Genomic DNA, 18,894 nt, shown 5'->3' with positions numbered 1-18,894 from the left:
CTCCAGGTTCAAACGAATTTTAGCGAGCTGCTTTTGTTGGAAAACCTTCAAATCTCAACCTCGTCATGATCGGTTTGTTTGCTTTACATGGTTGCAAATCAGACAAAATAAGAGCCCGTCAGTTTCCCTTACAGTTCTAGCTCATTACATACCAAGATGTTATAGACACGGAGGAATTAAACATGCCAGTGCGAGAAACGAAGAAATCTCACCTTGCGTGTACTTCGTCGCGACATTGTGTAGCCCGCATATTTATTATCTCATCGCAAAACAAACTGCTTCATGACGGCTTTCGAGAATATTACTTATAAACGTACGTATTATGCCCTCGTACGCAGATCTTCGAAAACTTCCCCTTCGCTGTCGCAGTCTCCGACCAGGACAATGACAGGATATACGAATGCCTCACGGCGATGAGGGTGTGGCTAAAACCGCAAGACAAGAAGGGGGTATATATTTGGTTCTTCGGAGGGCATGATGGAACACCGAAGTGAGTTTATCTGTCTTTCTATACAAACATGTTTATAACAAGCCTATTTCTGCGTGAAGTGATGCTTTCTTGAGCGAAGCGTCTAAGCACAATGACAAGTGCAAATATATATGCGTATGTCTGGTCGTGTGTTTCCTCAGGAAGCCTTCTGTTATATTACAATTTGAAATAACCGCATTATTAATAACACGGGCGTCTTACAGGGAATTTTAATGTCGTCATCTGCAGTGTGGGAGCCCACGATGATGTTCAACAGTGAGGCTTGCCACCAACTTGCCACTAACTTCACCGTCAGTGCATGCAATAGTTACGTGTTCGATCCTTATAGTGTTGCATCAGAGAATTCGTGCGTCCCTAAAAGGTACCTTCCGATCACATGGAGGAGAAGTATATTTTAATGAAGACAAAAGAGGAGAGGTTGGCCGGGAGAGCTTGTCACTAGCCTGCTACTCTTCACTGGGGAAAGGGGAAGTGGGAAAATCAGGGAAATGTGAGTTCGTTAGAAGGTATATGCTCTCATGTTCTGTGCTATGTCATTCAAATATTGTGCGCGAAAAAGCGACCGTTCGAAATAACGAGGGTTGGAGGAGCTACTAGGAGCATGTGACATGGAGTATATAAAGGCCACATGGAAGCAAACGTTCTACTGTTAAAACAAAACGTTTTCAGGTATTGTGTTCAATAGTATTTCGTTCCACATTGTGGCTGCAGATTTCTTTCTCCTCACAATTTTCGTTTACAGACGAACTGTTGGCTTCTATGTATCCGAAGGAAGCAGCCCTGACACATTCCGCTTCTCAGTGGACCAAGGTAAGATCCCAGTGGCGGTATACTTTTCATGCGAAGAGCATTCCATCTGCGTCCTAACACCGCAAGCTTGTCGGATTGGTGACAGTACATGTTCCTCGAAACGCTCCTACCGTCTGCTTACATTGTCCTTCGTCGGGATTGATCTGCCCACCCCTAGCAGCATATCTATGTTTCTAACCATTTTCCTGGAAACCTAGGTCTCTAGGTATCCCTAGGTGACGCTTCTATTGCGTAGGGCTGCTCTGAAGAAGCAACAAGGTTTGAAACCATCTGTCGAAATAGCTTGGGTCACTCTGCATGTGCCACTGTGTACCTATGTTCTGCTCCTCAAAGAACCACATTTACGGAGACATGAGTCACTGCTGAAGCGGTACTGCTCTACCGCTCTTCAATTAATCTGTTTACGCTCACTTGAAGTACTCTGTATGAAGCATTCGGTTTGTACAGCTCTTCAATCAGCCTCTCTGATAAATGCTTTTTACAGCAACGCTGTATATGGCTAGCCGATTGGTCCGTTCGTCCGTCGGTCGCCTGTACGACGAAAACTCCTCCGGCGTAACCCCATGCGCTTGCGCGAAAAAATACAGCAAGAGAGGCACGCGATTAGCTACGCCAGCAGTGACATCGTTGCTCTCGGTCGCAGCCAACCACGCGCGCCGCAGTTTCTCTCCGAATCCAAATTGGGTATCCCACGCGTCATACATCCTCCTAAGGAACAGGCAGCTTTCGATCGGAACCGCAGCGAGAAAAACCGGTAACGAGCTCGTCTATGCCGTGCCGATGCTGCAGCCCGCACACAAGAACCGGATCGTGCAGCCGAGCACAAGCGGCAACTGTGTACCGAGGATCCGGCAGCCTACCGAACCGTTGTTTAATGAACCGTCGGGATTAACCCAGTGATACATACCGGGGTCGCACGTTTCAGGTTCGCTGGTTAACCATCTGTAGAGAGTGCTTGGGCGGTGATTTCCTTCACTGGGTCTGTGTCAGTAGGTGTGTGCCACTTTTCAATAAAGGTCTTTGGCGCCAACTTCACTAAGTACGTAATTGCTACTGGGAATCTGCCATATTATAGTGTCAGAAAGATATTTCTTCAATTTATGCGATGATGGGCGGCATCCAATGTGCACCGAGCGGGGAATTTATGGCTGTGGAAAGAGACGGTGAAACATGCGCACTGGGAAGTAGCGTGGAGTATCAGCACAGGTGCGCGGTCGCATTTCAACCAGTCGATGTGGTAAAAGGTAGTTTCGACTAGTCGAATGCACCATTAAAATGTTTTTCAATTTCGCCTGCGACCAACCTCTTCATTTACCCGCCACTGCCGCTTTTGCGAAATTCAGCTAACATTTGACCTGCCCTATTGTTCCCATATTCCTCGCTTCCACCAGTTTTTCTTCCACAATTTGCTCTTTCGGGGTTCCTATTCGTGTGGTTCTACGTCCGGGATTTCTGGTTACCTTATTATCGCTTGTTGCACGCTCGCTCAAGACTGCAACAGTGACGACGGTTCAGCCTAAAACCAGCAGCTGTTACAACGTGAGTTCCACTTGACGTTGGAACCTCTCCAAGTGAGCTAGAGAGGAACGTAGAGGAGCAGGGTAGGTTGGCTATACTCATTCTTGCGGTGAAAACTTGTATGCAGCTGCTTTAGTGCGAGGCACAGTGGAACACATTTCACACGGGTTCATGAAGGACAGTAGCCCAACGCTTTCGCAAGGTGTGCCACAAATTCACTGGGTATGTGCCCCTCTTCAATGCACCTATCACAAATTTGGGTCATTCAGGATGTGCCACTGGGTGTGCAGCCAGAAAAGGAACGATTCTCAGCGTTCGAATGCACCGGCGCGCTGCGAACGTCGCCTTGGAGGCCACGCAGATTTCTCGACAGACACACTATATGACTCTGTATGTGAAGAAAAAATACCAGAAAAGGAACGCAGCTGCAGCGTGACTTGTTTCTGAGCACATGTACCCGAACGTCCTCAGTTTCGGATGCAACGCGTAGGCTTCGTGGGGTCGCCGATAGATGGTGTAGAGTGGTTATAGAAGAGCCCGGGAAAGGAGTCACACTGCAGTACACATCTCACGCATAAGGGTTTGGGCAGTAGTGTTACGTTTTGTCACTATACTGATTCAATGCTAAGTGTATTACACGGCAGTGATTCTGACATGGTTTGCGTCAAATTTCTCCTTTAAAATTGCGCACGATATTTTGGATAACAGACTGGGTTTCACTCACAATGAACTGAAAAATAGGCCATTGTGGCTTACTTAGCGGGTATAATAACATTACACACCCAAGCAATCATGTACTATTGTATTTTTGCTTTAAGATGCCTTTTTCCTTGAGTACATGTAGAGTGTTTGAACAAAGAAAAGCAAAGGGGCGCAGCCATAAAATAGATTAGCGCGCAGCGCAGGACACATATGTTTGCACAGTATTCTCACGGATAAATTATGGTGAAACACAACGCCTTTTTTCCTGGTGTCTTCACCACATCGTCCAATGTTGCCATGCTTTATAATATGTACATCTAGTTTCTCCTCGCAACCTGTCTGAGATGTGACGCTACTTGGCAGTATGGAATCAGGTTGGCGTGGTGCACTTTTTTAATTTTCGCTGTGCTTTTTGTTAGTCCACTATAGGAAGTGACAATTTTAGAGCGCAATTCTTAGTGGCCCGTTCCTGCGGCGACCGTCAGTGTCGGCGGCGGCGGCCCAACAGAGCGTTCGAGTACAACAGCGAAAAATGAAAAACGCGAGTCGGGAACGGCGAACACCAATCGGAGTGGCCCCTTTAGTGACGTGCGCGCTGAAAACTGGTTACATGTGGACTCGCCCGACCTCTCTATGCGTACTCGTATCTGGTCTCAGCCGGGCCGCTAGTTTTGCAAAATCATCTGATCGCATCAGCTCTCGCTTCCATTGGGTTTGCTGGGTTTGGTCTCACTCACGATTGTTTCGATTGTCAAGATTTCCGATTGTTTTGTAATCTGATTGTATGCATTATGCGAATTGTGTAGTACCTTCTGGAAGCCAAGCGGCACGAACGATTACACTGGACCGTCCGCCTAGTGATCTATAAATGCCGACGCGCTTGAGCCGCACATTATATTTTAGATAATTGCCGACTCTGCTGCATGAGCATCTCAAGTTATTTGCTTTAGTATATTGCGAAATGAAATCACTGATAGAGCTGCGCTCAAATTTTGCATTAGGAGGTGTCCTAATCGCCACTGAATTGTCTGAGCTCCACAGAAATGCTAAAGATTGCCTGTGGCAGATATCACAATTATTGTCTTTGAGCTGGTCTGCTCGAGGAGGCAGACATGTACGTGAAATCAAAATGCATAATCGAGTTACTAGCCAGAAATCTGAACAATTCCATGCTTAACTAATTACATTACGGCATATATTGCATTTGACAAATAATCGCTGGAAAGTTCCTATATTTGGGTAAATGTCCTGAGTCCTGACCTAACCCAATTGCCGACGGCCAATTATCCTGAGTTTGGCATATATTTCTCAGTGGATAGCAATAAATAAGTCAGGTTTCCTTCCTACAATTTCTGATAGCTTGTCTCCACATTTTTCTCTTTCGTCTTCTGTTAGATTGTCATAAGCATAAAGATGGTTTCGTTATTGTCGCGGTCATTGCTCTATTACATGTCCCTTTATGCGAATCTTTAGCGCCTCAGCCATTAAACAATACTACACCTTTCTTGTTGCGAATCGCTATATGGCGAGAATAAAAAAAAATCCGCTATTATGTTGCACCAAAAGTTTGGATGCCTCAGGAGGGTAAGTCATCGCGAGCCCTAATGCCCCTTTTCTCCGGCTTCGTCCAATTAACATTTGAATGTAGGTGCAAGATATCCATAGTTGGGTATGTTGGCAGGTACGTCGACTGTACTCGGCTCATGCCCACGCCAACTAGATGGTGCCGTGGGTATGTTCACTTTCAAAATGTGTTCCGATCGCGAAGGTAGCGCGGTCTTAAGGGTGCACACCAGTCTTCAATGAAACTCCGTGACGTCAATTGCGATTTGTGCCACTGAGCGTAGCGCTTTGGAATAAACCATTTTGAGGTCAAGTTTTTGAGGCAACTATGTAATATGAGCCGTTCTTATGTGTATGCAGCACAGGTACGCGCCACTGCGTCTAGTGCGGCTTTTCAATGAACGCCCTTGAGGCCGATTTGGGCATGTGCTACTGGCTATGTGCCACTTGGGCTAAGGCTTGAGTGCCACAAGGTATGTGCCCTAGTGGCCATTCGTCATGCGCCGTTCTTCAATTAACATATAAACCTGGGTCACTGGTTATCACAACAAACAAAATTTTGCTCCCCATTCGGAATCAGTCGCAAAACTTGGCCAAAGCCTTAACCGTTCGCTGTAGTGCAGTTAAATGTTTAATAACAACCATCCTCTTCAGAACGAAGCATGCTTCACATTACGTAGATGTCAATTGTCTTTATAAATTGAGTTCACCTGAATTTCACCTGATTTCACAAGAGCACTACCTTTAAATATCAATGGGATAGGAATATATATTATATGATACGAACAGATAAAAAAAATAATATAGATACATCCACTTGTATTGTTAACGCCAAGTTGGAGTAACACCCTGTTGGAACTGACACGTTACTATATTACCATAACAATGGCAATGACGAGAACTTTATTGAAGTGTCCTGAGGAACTGGATTGGGGGGTGCCGGAGGCTCCCCAATCAATTGGGTGGCTCTGCCCACGACGGGACCGGGAGGTGGTCATTCTCTGCGACGTCGCGGGCCTTCTGGACGGCCTGTAGTAGGTGTGTGAATTCCGAGGTCTTCAGCAAGGCCTCCCACTTGGGCTCGTATTGAAGTTCGGAGCCCGCGTTGTACGGGCACAGCCAGAGGATGTGGTCGGAGGACCAGCATGCGTGACTGCATTTGGAGCACAACTGAGGGAAATTGAAGTCTATCCAGCTAAGCATTCTGAGGTTGAGGTACGATCTCGTCTGTCAGAGCCTGAATGTAACGGCCTGAGCCATGTTCACTTTCGGGCTGGGGGCAGGGAATTTCCTCCTGCTTTGCCTGCAATGCGACGTAATTTCGTGACAGGTGGTAAGAGGATCTTTGAAAGGGCAATCCTGTGGGGGAGCCGGACCGTTAGCTCGGGTGCAGTTCCTGAATTCACGTGCCAAGCAGTTGGCCCGCTCGTTAGCGTTGCATTCCGCTTGGTTAGCTCTATCGTTCACGTAGGCCGAGAACCACGCTATGGTATGACCTCCCGTTTCTTCGCCCGTAGTACTACGAAATGATCTGTTGACCATGCCGGCTGCATGTTTAGAAACTGGAGCGGACGAGAAAGCCCTAACCGTGCGCGAGTCGGAGAAAATGGTCGCCGGGCCTTTTGGCGGCTTGAAGAACCAAGGCTATCGCGGTTTAGTCCGCCTCACTCGGGTGTTTAGTTTAGATTGACGCGGCGCTGACAAGTGCTCTGCGCGCGTCAACGAAGAATGTATCTGCCCCGTAAGAATCGGTTGACTGAAAGATGGTTCGGGCCCGTGCCCTTCTACGACCTTCGTTATATATCAGGTGGATGTTCCTAGGTAGGGCCTCTACCTTTATACTCTCCCGGGCTAAATTAGACGGGGTGTATCTGTCGAGCAATGTCTGTGTAGGGAGTATACGCTGCAAGATGCATTGTTATGTTATAATACATTACTGACTGTGTTGAAAAGCCAAAACTAACCAGGCGTTCTGGATAAACACGCTAACCATAAAAGATGAAGAAGAAGATGAAATGAGGCAACCATTTATTGCCGGTGGTAATACAAATTAAGATTCTTGATGAAACGGTATTACCATCTACATTTATTTACTGTCACATTTCATCTTCTTCTTCACCTTCTATAGTTAGCGCGTTTTTCCAAAGACGCCCGGTTGGCTTTCGGCTTGTTAACACAGGCAGTAAAATATTATAAAATAGCAAAGCTTTGTGCAGCGGTAGCATAGTGGCCTTAGCCTTGTGCTGTTGAGGTTGAGGTTGCTGGTACGACGCCGACCATGGCGGCCGCTTTTCGATGGAAGTAAAACGCAGAAACAATTGTATTAAGGTTTAGCGGGATGGTAAAGATCCCGAAGTAGTCAAAATATTCGGGTAATTGGCGTACCTCAACATAAGATCATGGTGTGGCCTCGCAAAAGCCCATGACTTATTCATTGTTAGTAATTATATCACATCAATTACTAAATGAGCATGAATAATGATTGCCTAAAGACAAATGACATGAAAATATTTTGAACTTTCCAATTTTTGAAAGAAGAACTTTCTAGTAAGCACTGCTTGATTTCTTTGCATTTCATTTTAATTGATTTTTGTATTGATTTCTCTATTGTTACTTCATACACCTAGCCATCCTTCCTTCTTTCCCTCCAGTCTTTTCACTAACCAATAATAATGCAAATGGGAAACTACATCCGGAACTATCAGTGCTGCTAAAGCAGACAGCGCAGTTTTATTGGCGGTCTATTGAGTTCACCAAGCTTGCTTTTCTTTCTGCATACCTAAAGCTATGTTCACAAGCGTAACCTACATATTACTAGACAAACTTTCTCCTAATTATACCCATTATTTTATTTGCTGGAGTTGTATGAACTATGTAACTGCTTAAGCGGCCATATTTTATTGGCTGCTATGGAGCGCTGATATATTCAGTGTTTATATTTCGCTGAATTATATCCGCACTTCGCATCTTCGTTTCTACAGAGGACGCACCCTCAGAGGAGGCGAAGTTTTACTACACCGATTACGACAACTGTGCTGTCCTCGACATTCCTTACAATGGACGTCGTAAGTACACTGGAAAAACACTAAATTTTTTGGCAGAGTGAGTTGAATTTAGTTACTGAAGTAGAATGACTCCAAAATGCGAACAAGAGAAAGGATTCACCAGAATTTGGAGAATCTATATCGTGAACAGTAGATGTACGAAGAAAACCTTCCCCATAGATAAAAACCATACGCACAATATACAATACTTGGATACGGATCGCATATAAGTCATATCTACTCCCATTATCATAATATACAGGCCCAATATTATCGCCACATCTAGTATTAAGGGTATTTTTTCCTGAACCAAGTTTTACAAAATATTCTGTGGCGTATGAACAATTTTAAACCCTACCCCGGGTAGGAATAACTTTATTAAAATGCTGGCGACAAATAACGCGCCGTCACGTTGGCCAAGCGTCGACTCGGGGTTATGCCCAGCTCTGCACTAACCCAGTTCAGCCCGTTTGTGGTGAATCATGAGGTTTGTGCTTTTCGAGCGCATCCTGGGCCTTCTGGACAGCCCATAGTTCACTGTCCTACACAAATTTGTCTATGAAGCAGTGATTACTTCTGCAAGAAATAAAAATCTCAGATGCAATATTTAACCTGGTCACACCGAAACGCCTTTTTTAAAATGTATTACTTTATGCCCCATATTTAAGTTGGATTGGGCTGCGTTTCTGCTGGAGTCGAGGCGGACGTTGCACACAGCGGGATGTGTGCGTACGTGTTTCAGCCTGCAATCAGCCTCAGAGATTCATTTCCCGAATGTGAATTTACTGCAGCATTCTTATTGTAGTTATACGCTGCGGTTTCGCAGCAGTGATTACCTATTAAACATATGACGATCATAAGAGCGTTGGCACCATCCTCCAGCGGAGCAGTGCTATTGGAGGAATTAGAGGTCAGTAAATGGGATATAAAAGGGCTCAGTGAAGTTAGAAGGACAAATGAAGAATATACAGTGCTCAAAAGCGGGCACGTCCTGTGCTACCGGGGCTTAGCGGAGAAACGAGAAGTGGAGTCGGATTCCTGATTAATAAGAATATAGCTGGTAACATGCAGGAATTCTATAGCATTAACGAGAGGGTGGCAGGTCTTGTTGTGAAACTTTATAAGAGGTACTAATTGAGGGTCGTACAGGTCTACGCCCCTACATCCAGTCATGATGACCAGGAAGTCGAAAGCTTCTATGAAGACGTGGAATCGGCGATGGGTAAAGTCAAAACAAAATACAGTATACTGATGGGCGACTTCAATGCCAAGGTAGGCAAGGAAGCAGGCTGGAGACAAGGCAGTGGGGGAATATGGCATAGGCACTAGGAATAGCAGGGGAGAGTTATTAGTAGAGTTTGCGGAACAGAATAATATGCGGATGATGAATACCTTCTTCCGCAAACGAGATAGCCGAAAATGGACGTGGAGGAGTCCCCATGGCGAGACTAGAAATGAAATAGACTTCAAACTCTGCGCTAATCCTGGCATCATACAAGATGTGGACGTGCTCAGCAAGGTGCGCTGCAGTGACCATAGGATGGTGAGAACTCGAATTAGCCTAGACCTGAGGAGGGAACGGAAGCAACTAGTACATAAGAAGTCGATCAATGAGTTAGCGGTAAGAGGGAAAATAGAGGAATTCCAGATCAAGCTACAGAACAGGTATTCGGCTTTGACTCAGGAAGAGGACCTTAGTGTTGAAGCAATGAACGACAATCTTGTGGGCATCATTAAGATGTGTGCAATAGAAGTCGGTGGTAACTCCGTTAGACAGGATACCAGTAAGCTATCGCAGGAGACGAAAGATCTGATCAAGAAACGCCAATGCATGAAAGCCTCTAACCCTACAGCTAGAATACAACTGGCAGAACTTTCAAGTTAATCAACAAGCATAAGACAGCGGACATAAGGAACTATAACATGGATAGAATTGAACAGGCTCTCAGGAACGGAGGAAGCCTAAAAGCAGTGAAGAAGACACTGGGTATTGGCAAGAATCAGATGTATGAGTTAAGACACAAAGCCGGCAATAGCATTACTAATATGGATGAGATAGTTCAAGTGGCTGAGGAGTTCTATAGAGATTTATACAGTACCAGTAGCACCCACGACGGTAATGTGAGAGAGAATAGTCTACAGGAATTTGAAATCCCACAAGTAACGCCGGAAGAAGTGAAGAAAGCCTTGGGAGCTATGCAAAGAGGAAAGGCAGCTGGGAAGAATCAGGCAACAGCAGATTTGTTGAAGAATGGTGGGCAGATTGTCCTACAAAAACTGGCCGCCCTCTATACGCAATGCCTCATGACCTCGAGCGTACCGGAATCTTGGAAGAACGCTAACATCATCCTAATCCATAAGAAAGGGGACGCCAAAGACTTGAAAAATTATAGACCGATCAGTTTACTGTCCGTTGCCTACAAAGTATTACTAAGGTAATTGCAAATAGAATCAGGAACACCTTAGACTTCCGTCAACCAAAGGACCAGGCAGGATTCCGTAATGGCTACTCAACAATAGACCACATTCGCTCTATCAATCAGGTGATAGAAAAATGTGCGGAATATAACCAACTTTTATATATAGCTTTCATTGATTACGAGAAAGCGTTTGATTCAGTCGAAACCTCAGCAGTCATGGAGGCATTGCGGAATCAGGGTGTAGAGCAGCCGTATGTAAAAATACTGAAAGATATCTATAGCGGCTCCACAGCCACCGTAGTCCTTCATAAAGAAAGCAACAAAATCCCAATGAAGAAAGGCGTCAGGCAGGGAGATACGATCTCTCCGATGCTATTCACAGCGTGTTTACAGGAGGTATTCAGAGATCTGAATTGGGAAGAATTGGGGATAAGAGTTAATGAAGAATACCTTAGTAACTTGCGATTCGCTGATGATATTGCCTTGCTTAGTAACTCAGGGGACCAACTGCAATGCATGCTCACTGACCTAGAGAGGCAAAGCCGAAGGGTGGGTCTAAAAATTAATCTGCAGGAAACTAAAGTAATGTTTAACAGTCTCGAAAGGGAACAGCAGTTTACAATAGGTACTGAGGCACTGGAAGTGGTAAGGGAATACATCTACTTAGGACAGGTAGTGACTGCGGATCTGAATCATGAGACTGAAATAATCAGAAGAATAAGAATGGGCTGGGGTGCGTTTGGCAGGCATTATCAGATCATGAACAGCAGGTTGCCATTATCCCTCAAGAGAAAAGTTTATAACAGCTGTGTCTTACCAGTACTCACGTACGGGGCAGAAATCTGCAGGCTTACGAAAAGGGTTCTACTTAAAATAAGGACGACGCAACGAGCTATGGAAAGAAGAATCATAGGGTAACGTTAAGGGATAAGAAAAGAGCAAATTGGGTGAGGGAACAAACGCGAGTTAATGATATCTTAGTTGAAATCAAGAAAAAGAAATGGGCATGGGCAGGACACGTAATGAGGAGGGAAGATAACTGATGGTCATTAAGAGTTACGGAATGGATTCCAAGGGAAGGAAAGCGTAGTAGAGGGCGGCAGAAAGTTAGGTGGGCGGATGAGATTAAGAAGTTTGCAGGGACAACATGGCCACAATTAGTACATGACCGGGGTAGTTGGAGAAGTATGGGAGAGGCCTCTGCCCTGCAGTGGGCATAACCGGGCTGCTGCTGCTGCTGCTGCTGCTGCTGATGATGATGATGATGTTTAGTAATAACAGTGTATCATACAGTGTGAATCACACTTCTCGAGGGATGGAATGGGCCGTTGCGGGCTCACTACCTCGTCAATCGAAATTAAGCACCTGTCTATTCCTCTGCCTTAACTGCCGCCTGAAAAATATGAATTTCCCTCTCGGTGCCGTTTCTCACGGCTTCGTCCTGCTAATTAATAATTCATTTTTTTCTTCTTTACTAACTTCCATTCTTCGCAAAAGCCTTGCAGAGCAGTTAAACTCATATTGAGAGGTCCCAAAAAATGCAAATACTGTAGCTTGTTTGGCCACTATTGATCGCTATTAACCTCTCAATTAAATAGGCATAGTGCGAAGCACCAACTTTAGTGCGGCCTCCGTCTCCCTTGCCCCGCATATCTTATACTTCATTTTATGGCAATTATCTTTAGACGAAACCTACTGAGAAGGCACAAACTTATTTTGAGAAAGGATTTCTGTATATTTGTTTATTCCTTCTCACTAGCCTGAGAGCCAAAGGGAGCTAACTTTGGTTCAGGCATGACGTTCAAAGGACACTGTTGCACATGACAAATTTGCGTGGACACTTAATATTTGACATGAAAATCTAATTTGGGATTTCTGCTAGTTAGGATGATTCTATCCTCTCAATATATATTTGTTTTGTCTTGGAGATCCTCTAAGATATATGGATGAATACCACTGAAAGCATCGCTATGTGCTACCAAAACAGCTACCGCTGGCACGTATTACGATTATCAGTTTGTGAAATCTGCCTTCTCGAAGCAGCAACCTTAAAGCACTAACATTTTTCTTACCAGAAAGTATGGCTGATATCAGAATGAGCGGTTGCACCAAACATTCGCTAAACGAAGTTGTAAATGTTGACGTCACGAACTGCTTCCTCTTTCAGAATGCATCCTGTGGACGAAAGACACAGTGAAAGATTCCGTGCCCGAGAAATGCATGGATGAGTTCATGAAGAATTGTGGCGTCGGCGCCCCACTTTACGACGATGACCTTTGCAGTGGTGATGAGGTCGCCAAATGGTGATGTACGTTTAGCAGCGAGAATAGTTGCTAAAGGAGACTTTGAGCACCTGGATTGGCATGGAGTTTCCGATCTGCCGAGATGCAGAGAGATAGAAAAAAATATTCCTAACTATATTACGCTCAACAATCACAAGTTAACAAAGCATGCTATATGGTTCACTACGCTCATTACAAGGAATTGCTTTATAAAAGGATTCGAGAATGGCAGATTTGAAGATCTAACTCGATACGAGTGAAGTAACGCCAAGTTATCAATATTGAATACTTTTAAAATAGTCTTCAAATATGAAACGATATTTTTTATTCATAATAAACAACAATGTTCATATGAGCAAGAGTTAGCAAAGTTTTCTCAGAATATTACAGCTATCAAGCAACGTCTATGAAAATTTCAAAACGAACATTCGCAAGAAAGACGCACTTTCTGCAGTATCTAGGAATACTGCACAGGGTATAAAGGCCAGCAATTTAGAAGCACGAACACAACTTTTTTCTATTATGTGTGCCGAGCTAAAACGTATCCAACCTTCGTTTAACTTTTATAGTCGGTTGTGCACAAAGAAAGATACGTGCATTCTTAAAGTTTATTTTCTTCTTCTTCGAATAGGAAAAAAAAATACCCATATTTACGAACAGTGACCGTTTGACTCCATCAGCGCATTCGTTGGAGTAATATTTGATTCAGTTATCGATATTATGAATTCTGGCATGTCTTTACGCCATCATTTATTAACCTGACTCCTTCTGAACGTAACAAGTATGGTCTAGCCATTCTGTGCTCTGTCCTGACAGGTTAAGATGGATGGCCGCAGTCTTTCTTCGCATACAGCAGCTCCTGATGCTCACAGCTTCAGTATTACTTATAAACGTTTACGTCAGGGTTGGTGAAGAATGGTGTGTTACCTGCGTGCACATGGCAATACATGTCGTGAGCAGGTGCGCAAGAGTAGCCTAAATACTTGCTATGGACAAGGAGTATTAACAATTTTGGCCATACACGCTCATACGGATAAACATAGGATATAAAGAGCAAGAGGCCAGGTAAATGTTATGTCCATTACACAGGCTGCACAGTCGCCACCATTTATCAGTCCATCTGTTCAACACAATCGTAACTGATGCCTTGAATCGGTTAGGTGGAGGTACAACGGTGGCACTGCCTGTCAGATTTGCAGGTTCTAATGCTGATAAGAAATAAATGTCTAGCAGTCCATTACTTACTGCTTTTATGAACTCAAACGTGTCGTTTTGTTTTTTGATTTGCCCTTACTTGCGAAATTGTTAGATCATATGGACAGAACACCTATGGGAGTGCACAAACAACATCCTATTTTTCACCCAGACGTACCACATTGTAACCATGTATTTTTAGTAAGCCCCTTTAAGAGGCCAAACATTGTCAGATCGATGACAAATCACTTAATCCGATAACACCAAATGTGTATGTAAACGAAATCTGATGTCAACTCTTCTCGCTTTACTTTTTGCAGGAAGAAACGAACCGAGCTTATTGCCCCCAGGTTGAGATGCACTACGCTTTGATTTCACCTTCAACACTTTCAGCGGAGGCGTAAAGGCAAATGTGTAATAAATGTTGAAAATCACTCGAAAAAACTTGTGCTTTTCCTACACATGCATTCTCCCCGTGTATCAAGCCCAAGTCTGCTAAGAGCGTCCGCCCCTTTGCACAATTTAGTAGTAATCTTGAATTCTCACTGAGGCCTCCGAAGAATCGTAACTTTTTTCTCCCTCAATTATTCTATTGCAATGAGTCTTTGAATGGCTACGCATCGAAATCTCTAACGTAGCAGCTGAGAAAGTGCCGTAATGTGCAATACGGGTAAATGTAATAAACTCATCTCAGGTGCGTGATGCTGTGCACTTGTGATGATATATTGAGCATCTTAACTACTTAATATGCAGCAGTAGGAAGAGATCCAATCCATCGCAAAACAGTATTTCAAGCTGCATGCCATATTTTTCTGTCGGTTATGTCATGTACTACTTACGTTACCCGTAAGTCATGCTCGAACTGCAAGTTGTGTGGTGAAGCAAAGTGATGCTGATTTTTCCATTTGAGTCCAAACGTTTAAAATCACTTGTTTAACCATTAAGAAGCGGACTGATAGAGGGAATAGCACACTGTGCTATGAAGTTTGTAAACAGGGATAAGGTGCCTCAGAAAGGATGGCCAATGTTTCGATAGGAGGACCTATCATAGTCGCAGGCGGCCTCGTCATACTCGGCATGTTAGTTTTAAAGGATTAGTGCGATGACGTCACGTGCAGTTTTTCTCGGTGACGGTTGGTTATAAAGGGGGAGACTTCAGATGTAATGAGCGCTGTCGGCTGACGTCTGGGAGCGGCGTTCTCTAGACGAGGGGACGACAGCGGGAGAGTGGGAAGGCGGGGAGAAAAGAAAAGAAAGAAAAGGAGAGAAAAACACTCGGAGGCACACAAAGAGGAAAAAAAGGAAGAACAAGAAAAAAATAAAAGAAGGGGGGCATGGGAGGGCGTTGGGGAGGCGAGAGGTTAGGGAGCATTCAGGGGTGTCGTTGGCGGCATGTTTTCTGTGGCATTAGAAGAGCCCGTCGGTGGTCAGTGCGCGAGTAGCACAAAAGGCCCAAGATAAAACATGAGTTGAAAGAGTGACTTGAGCAGCATAGCAGCAATGCGTCGAGTAATCTTGAAGCAGTTAAAGTGGCGGCAAGGAGTCTGGATGCAATGTAAATGAAAGGCAGTGACATGGTCTTTCAAGGGACGTTGGCCTCAGTAGCTCAACGTAGGCGTCGTTGGGGCGGCATACAGAAATGGCGAAACCCTGTGTGGTTGAGACGCCGAGAAAGGTATACTGACGTTTGGGACTTCGGAATGTGTTGGTGAGGGTGTTTCAAAAAACATATAATAAAAGACCGACAAAAAAGGAGAAAAGAGAGCAGGGGAACCGAAACCGGGATAACAAATAGGAAGGTGACGTGCGCAGAAGTGGGCGGGGGCATGTGTATATGGGAAAAGGGGGACGTACAGTTGATATAAACGTAAATACATGAAAGAGTATAATAAATTGAGTAGTATGCAGGATAAAATTTAGAAATGGAGGAATAGGTGAGGTTAAAGGGATACTAAAGTGAAAAATGATTTCTTCTGCAACAGTAAATTACCGCTCTACAACACCAAAAACACCACTCTTACAACGATAAGACGTTTGGTAAGCCAGAAAAAGCGCAAGAACGAAATACGGGTGGCGACGCCCACCTAAGTTCCCGCTCCTGGGGGCTGTGATGTCTTGGATTTTGATGGCATCTTCTAGGGCCTACTAATTATATGTAGCGGTACAGATTGACTACATTGTGTTCTAAAGGAACCAAATATTAAACATGGCAAGTTTCCGAAACCTTTACTCAGCCAAAGCGGCCCAAATGTGAAAACATACTTTGGAATCCCTGCCGTCACGCTGACGTACCAGCGCTAGGGTTTCGGCGCGAAATTCAAATACTGATACTTGGACCTTCATTTTCTCATCTAATAATCAAACCATTTTCTTGAAATGACTGCCTGCAGTCTTCTCAAACAATGCTTCATTAGTCTAAACTGATTTATTGTTTCGCTTTAATGTCCCTTTAAGAATTGAGGTTAGCTGGTGGCATAATGTGTTTCGTGTCTTGGTTGATTACATGAGAATTTCAGATTTAAGTTACAGCTTTTAAAGATTCTAGTTTGCCACGTACCAAATTAATTCCCGTTGGGTGTAGGCAATTAAACTTGTGCATGAGGTGATGATTTCGTAAATTTCCTTTCGTGAGGTGAACAGAAATTTGTTTCTAGTATATGGAGTCTTGCTTTGTCAAATATATGACCATGTTTATTAAAGTGGGAGGCTACTGCTTTAAGTAAATTGTGTTTTGCGTCCGCGCGGTGACTGTTGAGTCTTGTATGAATTTGTTGTTCAGTCTCATTTATGTATTGTATGCTACAAGCGGCACATTCTAGACAGTAGGCTATGTCGCTTGATGTGCACGCGAAAGCCGAAGTTACCTTGTGTGCGTAATTCGACGCTGTACTTTTTACTGTAGTAGTAGATTGAATATGTTTGCTCGTAGAGCACCTGGGGTGGCCACCGGGACCGGTTCCCAACTTTGTCTTTGTCCTTAGTTTGGCACGAACAAGAATATCTTTAAGATTAGTGTTGAGTCGGTAGGCTAGTCTGGGCGGGTCGGGAAAAATCTTGTTTCTGGTTGCTGGTGAGAATTGGGTAGTATTTACTCAGGATGTTATTCACGTTTGGGAGTGCATTTGAAAATTTTGTAGTAAGAAGAGGCGTTGTGGTTCTTGTGATCCTCGGGCGGGGCTTGAGGACCTCGACTAGATCAAGTTTGGTTGCAGCTGTGTAGGCTTTTTGAAGGTCACTGTTTGGGTGGTTCCTTTTTGATATGGTTCCTTTAAGGTGATCGAGTCTAGCTATGTAGTCTTGGTTTTCAACGCAAATGCGACGTAGTCGTGTGGCCTGGCCTTTAAAGATGCCTTGTTTCCAATGTTTGGAATGGTGCCTCGTATATTCTAGGTACTGTTGTTTGTCGAAAGGTTTCCTATACAGCGTTGTCTTTAGCGCCCCATTGTCAATGTCTGTTGTTGTGTCCAGAAAGTTTATGCGCTCAGTTGAGGATTCTGATGTGAATTTTATTGTTGGATGAAAAGTGTTTAGAAATGTTACATATTTATCTAGACTGTCTTGACCACGTTCCCATATTATAAATATGTCGTCTATGTATCGTAGGTATGTGTGGGGCTTGTCAGTGCAGCGCGATAGGAAATCTGTTTCTTGAATAGCGTTGAATATGTTCGTGTAGGTTAATTATCTGTAGTATCTGTAGGTAGTAACTCTCCTCAGATTCGAAGAAGTTATGTGTTAGAACTAATTCAACCAGAGATGTAAACTTCATCAGAGTGTTGTGCATTGTGTTTAGACAGCGTTTGTTTTATCGAAGATAAACCGTCAGGGATTGGAATGTTGGCGTACAGGACCGTGACGTCTAGTGTTGCGACAATTATATTGTGGGGTAGTGTGCCTTTAGTATTAATGTCCTCTATAATACTCAGCAGGCGGGGCGTATCTTGTACAAATGACGGAAGTGTTTTTGGCAAGTCACCAAGGAAGTGGTTAAGGAATGTGGAGATGTTCTCTGTCGGTGTGTTGTTGATTGATACTATCAGGCGACCTGGGATAATAGCAGTGTATAGTTGAGTGAACGGAAGTTTATAAACTTTTGGAAGAAGGCCAAAACGCCCGGCAGTTTTGTTGCTTGGTTTAAGAAATTAGTATTCTGACGGTGTTATCAGTTCATCAGCCAATAGTGATTTCAGCCTCTTGGTTATTGTCACTGTGTAGGATAATGTCGGATCGTTGTCTAGCCTACGGTAGTGTTCTGGGTTGTTTAGTTGTCTGTAAGCCTCATGCTTGTACGTTTCTACTGGCCAAATAACTATACTTTCACCCTTATCTGCTTCCTTAATGACAATGTTCTGCATATAAATACACATCTAAAAAAAGTAGGCATAGGCATAGCGCAAACCTCGCATTTTGAGTAAAATCCCCTATGGCATCTTTATTAGTTCGATACCTTGACTAAATGCATTTTATTTTCTGGGAGACAATAAAACAATCGCCTGACACACGTCCATAATTAAAAGCGCATATGCACGCATGTCGTTCTTTTTGGCCGCCGTGATTTTAGAATTGTCCCTGTATTAAGTATAGTTATCTTTTTACAATCGTGCTTCTTCTAAGAGGTGTTTTCAAACGAGCACTTTCCACAACATGAGCAGTTGCGATTAGGATCCTAAAGTGTGGTTTTGAGGTTAATTAAGGAAATGCGCAAAGTAAGCTATGATCCATTGTGAAAGATATATACCTGAATATAGAATTCAACTATTGGTGGTATCGTTTCTTGCAACAACCACTAAAATTAATAAAATTTCGAGAAATCATCCAGGATATGCAATGACTGCTTTTTCCCGACCGTCGACTAATTTGCGCAACCGCTG

At 43.9% G+C, this 18,894-nt stretch overlaps 1 protein-coding gene across 1 annotated transcript; it reads left to right on the top strand.

The window, feature by feature from the left end:
- Positions 1-349: 349 nt before the first annotated feature.
- Positions 350-12,856, top strand: LOC129382675 (uncharacterized). The gene is made up of 4 exons (XM_055066772.1): positions 350-490; positions 1,233-1,300; positions 8,065-8,148; positions 12,715-12,856. Exons 1-4 carry the CDS (start codon positions 414-416, stop codon positions 12,852-12,854), a joined length of 369 nt encoding a protein of 122 aa, XP_054922747.1. The 5' UTR covers positions 350-413; the 3' UTR covers positions 12,855-12,856.
- The last annotated feature ends 6,038 nt before the right edge of the window (positions 12,857-18,894 follow it).

The sequence above is a fragment of the Dermacentor andersoni genome, chromosome 6 (genome assembly GCF_023375885.2).
Source record: "Dermacentor andersoni chromosome 6, qqDerAnde1_hic_scaffold, whole genome shotgun sequence".
NCBI lineage: Eukaryota > Metazoa > Arthropoda > Arachnida > Ixodida > Ixodidae > Dermacentor > Dermacentor andersoni.
Note: the sequence above shows the minus strand (reverse complement) of the source record. Positions and strands in the feature narration are given on the sequence as shown.